At 42.4% G+C, this 9,618-nt stretch overlaps 1 protein-coding gene across 1 annotated transcript; it reads right to left on the minus strand.

Moving 5' to 3' along the window:
- Nucleotides 1-2,056: 2,056 nt before the first annotated feature.
- Nucleotides 2,057-8,598, minus strand: LOC135508540 (zinc finger protein 239-like). Its single transcript, XM_064928794.1, has 4 exons — nt 8,430-8,598; nt 6,282-6,402; nt 5,849-5,962; nt 2,057-5,479 (listed from the first exon to the last, which is right to left on the minus strand). Exons 1-4 carry the CDS (start codon nt 8,466-8,468, stop codon nt 4,710-4,712), a joined length of 1,044 nt encoding a protein of 347 aa, XP_064784866.1. The 5' UTR covers nt 8,469-8,598; the 3' UTR covers nt 2,057-4,709.
- Nucleotides 8,599-9,618: the final 1,020 nt, after the last annotated feature.

The raw sequence follows: 9,618 nt of genomic DNA on the forward strand, positions 1-9,618 counted from the left end.
TGCTGCAGTGTACCGAAGAGCCTCTCAGTGGATGCTGCAGGGAACCCAAGAGCCTCTCGGTGACTACTGCAGAGTGCCCAAAAGCCTCCCGGTGGATGCTGCAGTGACCCAAGAGCCTCCCGGTGGATGTTGCAGTGACCCAAGAGCCTCTCGGTGACTGCTGCAGTGTGCCCAAAAGCCTCTCGGTGACTACTGCAGTGTGCCCAAGAGCCTCCCGGTGGATGCTGCAGTGACCCAAGAGCCTCTCGGTGACTACTACAGTGTGCCCAAGAGCCTCCCGGTGGATGCTGCAGTGACCCAAGAGCCTCTCGGTGACTGCTGCAGTGTACCCAAGTGGTGTCGGGAGCAACTGCTTGCACACACGTTACCACTCCACTATGTCTCATGGCTTTTGCACCATCAGTACAGATACCAACATGAGCAGCAGCTACGTTTGGCTTCATACAGACCGTTAGTGGAATTCCCGCTAGAGAGTAACGGTTAATGTGATTGGATGTTGATTACTTGACTAGACTTCCTGTATTTGACATTGTGTTGTTATTTCACTGAACACTAGATTATTTCTGGCAGTGAAACGAGGCTACTCAGGAGAAAGACCTCAACCAAATGTAGAGCCCCGTTGGAAAATATAAATGGACTGTTTGAAAATGTGAAGAATAGAAACAAAAAATAATATATATATATATATATATTTGAAAATGTGAATTACATTTTCATTTGGCGTACCCCAGTTTGGGATGCTCTGGAACGACGTGTACGACAGCGTGTTCCAGTTCCCACCAATATCCAGCAACTTCACACAACCATTGAAGAGGTTGTGTGAAGGCCACAATCAACAGCCTGATCAACTCTATGTGAAGGAGATGTGTCACACTGCATGAGGCAAATGGTGGTCACACCAGATGCTGACTGGTTTTCATGAGGTAAATGGGGGTCACACCAGATGCTGACTGGTTTTCATGAGGTAAATGGGGGTCACACCAGATACTGACTGGTTTTCATGGGGTAAATGGGGGTCACACCAGATACTGACTGGTTTTCATGGGGGGGGTCACACCAGATGCTGACTGGTTTTCATGAGGTAAATGGGGGTCACACCAGATACTGACTGGTTTTCATGAGGTAAATGGGGGTCACACCAGATACTGACTGGTTTTCATGAGGTAAATGGGGGTCACACCAGATACTGACTGGTTTTCATGAGGTAAATGGGGGTAACCAGATGGTTTTCATGAGGTAAATGGGGGTCACACCAGATACTGACTGGTTTTCATGAGGTAAATGGGGGTCACACCAGATACTGACTGGTTTTCATGAGGTAAATGGGGGTCACACCAGATACTGACTGGTTTTCATGAGGTAAATGGGGGTCACACCAGATACTGACTGGTTTTCATGAGGTAAATGGGGGTCACACCAGATACTGACTGGTTTTCATAAATGGGGGTCAAATGGGGGTCACACCAGATACTGACTGGTTTTCATGAGGTAAATGATACTGACTGGTTTTCATGGACTGGTTTCACACACCAGATACTGAGTGGTTTTCATGAGGTAAATGGGGGTCACACCAGATACTGAGTGGTTTTCATGAGGTAAATGGGGGTCACACCAGATACTGACTGGTTTTCATGAGGTAAATGGGGGTAACACCAGATACTGACTGGTTTTCATGAGGTAAATGGGGGTCACACCAGATACTGACTGGTTTTCATGAGGTAAATGGGGGTAACACCAGATACTGACTGGTTTTCTGATCCATGCCCCTACTTTTTTTTAAAGGTATCTGTTGACCAACAGATGCATACAACAACAGACGTGTATTTCCTACGATACTGTGCACAATTTAATAATTTCCTCATCATTAAAATAAAATCAGGCTTCACTTACATACAGTTAAAGTCAGAAGTTTACATTCACCTTTGCCAAATATATTTAAACTCAGTTTTTCACAATTCCTGACATTTAATCCTAGCAAAAATTCAATTTTAGGTCAGTTAGGATCACCACTTTATTTTAATAATGTGGAATGTCAGAATAATAGTAGAGAGAATGATTTATTTCAGATTTGATTTATTTCATCACATTCCCAGTGGGTCAGAAGTTTACATACACTCAATTAGTATTTGGTAGCATTGCCTTTAAATTGTTTAACTTGGGTCAAATGTTTCAGGTAGCCTTCCACAAGCTTCCCACAATAAGTTGGGTGAATTTTGGCCCATTCCTCCTGACAGAGCTGGCGTAACTGAGTCAGGTTTGTTGGCCTCCTTCCTCGCACACACTCTTTTTCAGTTCTGCCCACACATTTTCTATAGGATTTTTTGTTTCATCAGACCAGAAAACATCTCTCCAAAAAGTACAATCTTTGTCCCCATATGCAGTTGCAAACCGTAGTCTGGCATTTTTTATGGCGGTTTTGGAGCAGTGGCTTCTTCCTTGCTGAGCGGCCTTTCAGGGTTATGTCGATATAGGACTCGTTTTTACTGTGGATATAGATACTTTTGTACCTGTTTCCTCAAGCATCTTCACAATGTCCTTTACTGTTGTTCTGGGATTGATTTGCACTTTTCGACACCAAAGTACGTTCACCTCTAGGAGACAGAACGCGTCTCCTTCTTCCTCCTTCGTGCCCTTTCTGCATCTACAACCAGGTCTTCATTACACCTTTTTATTCCATTCCCATCCTTAGCTATCAGACACTATTCCCAGCGCCGTGGTGGACATTGAAAGGAACATGTTCTCTATAATAGACACAGAAACAGACAAGGGAGAGGTGTAGGGATGTACATCAAGCATCTCACGGGAGACCTGAGCTCGAGTTGGATGAGAAATCTACTGTGTAGAAATCTGACCACACGCAAGAAACAGGAGTGTATCTAAAAACACGCTTTCGTACACACACACACACACACACACATACACACACACACACACACACACACCAATTGAACAAATAACAAATGGAATAAATAAAACAGAAATGGACAGAAACGTATTGTTGGCTTAAAAGTTCCAAGAAATATTATATTTTGTTTTTTTGTCATTATGTGGTAATTGTATGTAGATTGATGAGGGTAAAAAAAACAACAACAACAATTTAATCCATTTTAGAACAACGCTGTAACGTAACAAAATGTGAAAAAAGTCAAGGGGTCTGAATACTTTCCGAATGCACCGTATGTCATTTTGGTTTGTTTTTCTGTAGTGTCCAAGCAACTTACGGACCCTGCTCTGAAACACAGGTCACGTCCCAAATCACACTCTATTCCCAATATAGTGCACTACTGTTACAAATGGGAGACTTGAGAGAAATTGCTAATACAGGTAAACAAAATAAAGTAGCTTAAAAACGAAGCCGTTCGCCAGGATACAGATTTCCATGACCTTTATTACCAGGAAGTTGTTTTTACGACATTGTGCAAGTAACCGATTGGTTAGGACAGTGTTTCCCAACCCTGGTCTCCAACACTACACATTTTTGTTCTAGCCCGACACCTCATTCAGCTCATTGAGGCAAGGTAGCCTAGTGGTTAGATCGTTGGACTAGTAACTGAAAGGGCTGCTGGATCGAATCCCCCGAGCTGACAAGGTACAAATCTGTCGTTCTGCCCCTGAACAAGGCAGTTAAACCCACTGGTTCCTAGGTCGTCATTGAAAATAAGAATTTGTTCTTAAAACTGACTTGCCTTGTTAAATAAATGTTAAAGTAAAAAAATAAAAATTGAGGACTTGATTGACAAGTTGAATCAGGTGTGCTTGTCCAATAAGAATGTGTCCTGTTGGGGGGGGGTACTGGAGGAATGCTGCCACTCCAAGGCTGTGGCTCATTGGACACGCCCATCCCCTCTAACATCGTACACGCCCATCCCCTCAAACATCGGACACGCCCATCCCCTCTAACATGGGACACGCCCATCCCCTCTAACATGGGACACGACCATCCCCTCACATCAGACACGCCCATCCCCTCAAAACATCGGACACGCCCATCCCCTCAAACATCGCACACGCCCATCCCCTCTAACTTCGCACACGCCCATCCCCTCTAACATCGGACACGCCCATCCCCTCTAACATCGGACACGTCCATCCCCTCAAACATCGGACACGTCCATCCCCTCAAACATCGGACACGCCCATCCACTCTAACATCGGACACGCCCATCCCCTCAAACATTGGACACGCCCATCCCCTCTAACAATGGACACGCCCATCCCCTCTAACAATGGACACGCCCATCCCCTCAAACATTGGACACGCCCATCCCCTCAAACATTGGACACGCCCATCCCCTCAAACATTGGACACGCCCATCCCCTCAAACATTGGACACGCCCATCCCCTCAAACATTGGACACGCCCATCCCCTCAAACATTGGACACGCCCATCCCCTCTAACCCTGCCTCCATGTCAAGAGTACCAAAACCTGGAAGAGAGAAAAGATGACTTGAAGGTGGAATAAAATAATCTAAGAGCGAAAACAAGTTATTTGACCAAATCAACTTTAAGGATTGGATGCAAACATCAACTGAATGCTTTGAAAATCATTTTCAATGTGTTTTGAATTCCACATTTTCTTTCATACAAATTCACTTTTTTTGTTGACATAATTGTTTTTGTTTTTTACATTTCAGTTTCATCATGCATTACTTCACAATTATTTTTTTCATTTCCCTTCTTTTTCTTTTTGGGTTAATTCTTTTGAACTCAAATTGGCTCCAAGGCTTCTCCCTTGTGTGCACTCTGATGAAGCGTTAGATTGCTTGATGTGGTGAAGCATTTCCCACAGTCAGAGCAGCAGTAAGGCTTCTCTCCAGAATGTTTCCGCAGGTGTCTTTCAAGATATGATGGGAATGGGAAACTCTTCCCACAGTCAGAGCAGGAGTAAGGCTTCTCCCCTGTGTGAGTTCTCCGATGAGAGGTTAGATGACTTGATGTTGTGAAGCATTTCCCACAGTCGGAGCAGGAGTACGGTTTCTCTCCAGAATGTTTCCGCAGGTGTATTTCAAGATATGATGGGAATGGGAAACTCTTCTCACAGTGAGGACAGTGGTGAGGCTTCTCTCCAGTGTGCGTTCGATGGTGCACGTTCAAGCCACTCAGTTGGGAGAAACTCATCCCACAGTCAGAGCAGGAATAAGGCTTCTCTCCAGAATGTTTACGCACGTGTCTTTCAAGATATGATGGGAATGGGAAACTCTCCTCACAGTGAGGACAGCGGTGAGGCTTCTCTCCAGTGTGCGTTCGATGGTGCACGTTCAAGCCACTCAGTTGGGAGAAACTCATCCCACAGTCAGAGCAGGAATAAGGCTTCTCTCCAGAATGTTTACGCACGTGTCTTTCAAGATATGATGGGAATGGGAAACTCTTCTCACAGTGAGGACAGCGGTGAGGCTTCTTCACTTTGCTCACTTTCCGACGATGCTTGACTGAAGCAGGAAATGTCTCAACTTGGTCAGAGGAGTTCGGGGTCTCTCCTGTGTGAATGACAGCAGAACAACAGATGACCAGGTGTAACACAATCATTGCATCAAATTATAATAAAAGACGTGCACAATTAAGCAGTACTGAAAATGGATATAAACAACTCTGCTTTAAAATGGGAGATTTCTCTGCTTGAAGTGTATGGAGATCCATGGTGGGGCTACCCTTTTATTTTATACTACCTAGGTTTATTTTACCTTAATTTAATTAGGCTATGTATTCTATTTACAATGAGTTCTACTACCACTGGTGAGCACCTTTAATTTGAGATTAATCAACTCATTAAAAAAATTAAAACATTTTTTTTTTTAAATGAATACTCTTGACAGGTCTAAAAATTCTACATAAAACCTCATTTTTACCAGGATCGACAGATTCCCCAATGTCTTCCTTCTCCTCTCTGTTAATGATGACGTTCGGCCCCAGTGTTTGACTTCTGTCTGTCACCTTTTCTGACACCACCTCTGGACTCTCTGCTGTGTGAACGAGAACAGAAGAACATGTCAAAAGCTGCAATATACATACCATCAAAACCATAGTATTGAAACGAGTCAACTTGCAGGGGATAAATGTATTTATTTATTACTAAAAACCATGTCACAAAGTGTCACGCAAACAACCAAATAACTCAAGTATGTCTTTTAATCTGCCGTGCTCAAGCCACAACAGCAAATGAAAAATAGGATAGTGTCTTTAAAAAAAAGATAACGTAATCAATCTGTCTGGCTAAAAAGGTAAGTAATGAAAACCAGCAGACACCGTTGCCGTCGGACGAGAAAACCTGCTCTTCCTTACCTGGGTAATCATCACATTCCCAAATCTTCATTTCCTCCTCTTTATCTTTCGTGATGACATTGAGCAGGAGTGTTTGACTGCTGTCTTTCACTGACGCCATCTCTCCTGTGATGCACAAAACCTGTAAAATACAATAAAAAAATTTAAAAAAGTCTGTATGGAATGCAGGACTGTTACATCATTTGATGGCTTGTTAGCTAGTTGCCCCCCCCCGCCCCCTTCCCCCACGCATGTGCAAAAATTGTACCTTCCTGTATTATACTGATGCTAAAATGTTTATTCTCTTCTACTGAGGCAGTTACTTTATGGTCATACTCTTATCTTGTATTATTTCTTATTTCTTTGTTGTTACATTGTCCAGAAGGAACCTACAAGTAATCAAGCACGTCTTGGATGGTGTATACCATGTGCATCCTATACATACGACCAATACATTTTTATTTTTTTTACTAATCCGCAATCACATGTCCCTTGCTTAAAAAAATATATAGAAAAAAAACATCCCTTATTTTCCAATGTATTCAATTATTGCCACGGAAAGTCAGTTCCCTATCCCGGGCTAAGCTACTAAATTGAAGGCTAACATTGTAAGGTACATGTAGCTGGCTAACGTTAGCTATATGGGGTTTGGGTTTTTATCTAGCCCTGTAATGGAGTGAAGGAGCCTAACTGGACTCTTTAAGCTGAATGCTTCCCAGGCGAAACAATTGGCACATATATTACTACAACATTTGGTGATGTTTTTGTTCGTTTTGGTTTTCGGCTTTTGTTGTTGTTGTTGAGGCAAGTCAAAGGTCAGTAGCTGACCCCTTTGTCAGTGGTTGGTCAACAGTACAACTCCTCGTAGGAGTGGGAAAATTAACTTTTGGTTGTCATTCAACGAGAGAGGACGAGTTTCCATGCAATTTTTTTCACTTGAGAAATACTGCACCAAACATGTTAGGAAGATGTAAAATTGTGCCACTAATACCTCTTCGGCAAAACCGTCAAAATTAGTGACAGATTCCATGATTTATCAATGATTAATTCCGAATATTTTGAGGAAGTGTTTCTGGCTATGCTGTTGCTACGACAACAGGGACAAACCGTAATATTGCCGCTTTTTTCCCTCCAAGTTTTCCAAGCGAAGGCCATTAGGGAGTATGCGAGACGGTCGCTTCTCTTAGCCGAGTCCTGCTAGGAGCAAACTGAACCTGTATGCGAACACCTTTATAGTCCAATGACCTTACATGCTCTCCTGAGAGGCGAAACGGCACTGGCAGCCAAATACTACATCTAAACTTGAATAAATTCCCAATTGCGGTACGGTTTTAGAAAGGCCCTCTATGAAAATAGAGGGCCTTGTAGCCTAGTGGTTAGAGCATTGGACTAGTAACCGAAAGGTTGAAAGTTCAAATCCCCGAGCTGACAAGGTACAAAATCTGTCGTTCTGCCCCTGAACAGGCAGTTAACCTACTGTTCCTTGGACGTCATTGAAAATAAGAAGTTGTTCTTAAACTGACTTGCCTAGTAAAATAAAGGTAATAAAAAATAATTTAACAAATGCAAAATATTTACTTACTGTATCTGTTTTAAAACAGTGGCAGCACACAGTATTATTATTTGATTTGAGTCTACATGAGTTTATTATGGATAAGAGCAGGTATATTTTTATTTGTCAATAAGGCAGTAAACCCATCAGTCACCATGACACCAGAATTAGACCGTTGAGGTTTATTGGAAAGGTGCATCAAGCTCATCACCTTGCACTTTCACCACCCTGTGAAATTCATTATAATATATTTAATCTGTAGTTTAATAAACTACATGGTCTACTGATCCATAGTGGCAGAACCACACGGCATCACGTGTGAACCACAAATTCACTTCGATATGTTTCCCCACAAGCTGTTTCTCACATAATTACATTTTACTGACACAAAAAATATCCCACCATGTCAAACGAACAAATGTATCTATTGCCACAGCTGTAGGGTTTGTGATTTTTCTTTTTATACAGTACGACTTCACAATAGATAAAAAAAACTGTGGATGGAAATGTGGTTTACTCAGAAGATACTATCGTCAAAAGGTTGCTAAAGGTAGCTAGGCCATGCCTGGCCATTTGCCTTACAACAGACCCCTTCGACTAATGGGGGGGATTCTTACCTGTAGCCTTGTTTTGGTAGCTAAAGCGAAATCATACATTTATTTTTTTGGTGAAGTTATTTGTTCATTGTTTGACGAGTAGTGTTATTTATGCCTTGACATCGCCTTCCCCCACCAAAAAAATAAAGATCCCCAAAACAAACGCAATGTCAATTTCCGCATTTTCTCCTTCGACAGACAAGGCCTGTTGTCAAGCTACATAGATGTACACTTACGCCACCTGTTGTACGGGAGTGGGAATCACAGGCGTGATATAATCATTATGCAATGTTGGATTCTGCTCATTGGCAAACCGAACAACAACACACACACCAGAAGATGTTATATAAATGGAACGGGGTCAAACGTGGTTTCAATATGTTTGATGTGTTTTTTGATACCGTTCCATTTATTTCATTCCAGCCAATACAAAGAGGACGTTCTCCTATAGCTCCTCCAAACTGCCTCCACTGACACACACACACGCACACACACACACACACACACACACACACAATAGCCCTAGTTTAGCCTTTCTGGCCACCAAGTTCTCTACACGAACAAAGATTATTAGCCTGTCCATCAAAGATGTTTCGAAACCATAAGAGGTATGTGCGCCACAAAAGGTATGTGCACTACGTCATCATTGGGGTGGCAGGGTAGCCTAGTGGTTGGAGCGTTGGACTAGTAACAGGAAGTTTGCAAGTTCAAATCCCCGAGCTGACAAGGTACAATCTGTCGTTCTGCCCCTGAACAGGCAGTTAACCCACTGTTCTGAGGCAGTCATTGAAAATAAGAATTTGTTCTTAACTGACTTGCCAAGTTAAATAAAGACAAATAAAATAGATCACACGCAGCCTTTCACCTGTAACAACACAATTTGATGGAAACACGTCTCTGGAGGGAAAAATTAGTACATCATTTTGGGGATTTTAGAATATTTGCTTGAAAATATGTCTCCAATTGGATGAAAACCTAGCTACAGTTCTGTGAATATTGTTAAACCGACCCAATCCTGCTAGATGTTGATTTAAGAGATGAACTCAGTGGGAAAAGATTGAACGAGATGGATTTTGACCAATATTCTGCTCAATTTCTCATCAATGAAACATTTGATCTCCATACAATTTTCTGTTTCCAAAACTAAAATCTGTAACAGAGTGTGTTATGGGTGTAAGATGGCACAGTGATGCCATCTGTTGGTAAATGT

This window comes from Oncorhynchus masou, chromosome 21 (genome assembly GCF_036934945.1).
Source record: "Oncorhynchus masou masou isolate Uvic2021 chromosome 21, UVic_Omas_1.1, whole genome shotgun sequence".
Taxonomy (NCBI): domain Eukaryota; kingdom Metazoa; phylum Chordata; class Actinopteri; order Salmoniformes; family Salmonidae; genus Oncorhynchus; species Oncorhynchus masou.

Bases quoted from the DNA above. Each gene is read 5' to 3' on its own strand.
- LOC135508540 (XM_064928794.1), bottom strand. From the start codon at position 8,468: ATGTATGATTTCGCTTTAGCTACCAAAACAAGGCTACAG. The intron at 6,403-8,429 runs GTAAGAATCCCC...TGTATTTTACAG, and splicing joins CTACCAAAACAAGGCTACAG to GTTTTGTGCATCACAGGAGA. The intron at 5,963-6,281 runs GTAAGGAAGAGC...TCGTTCACACAG, and splicing joins GGAATGTGATGATTACCCAG to CAGAGAGTCCAGAGGTGGTG.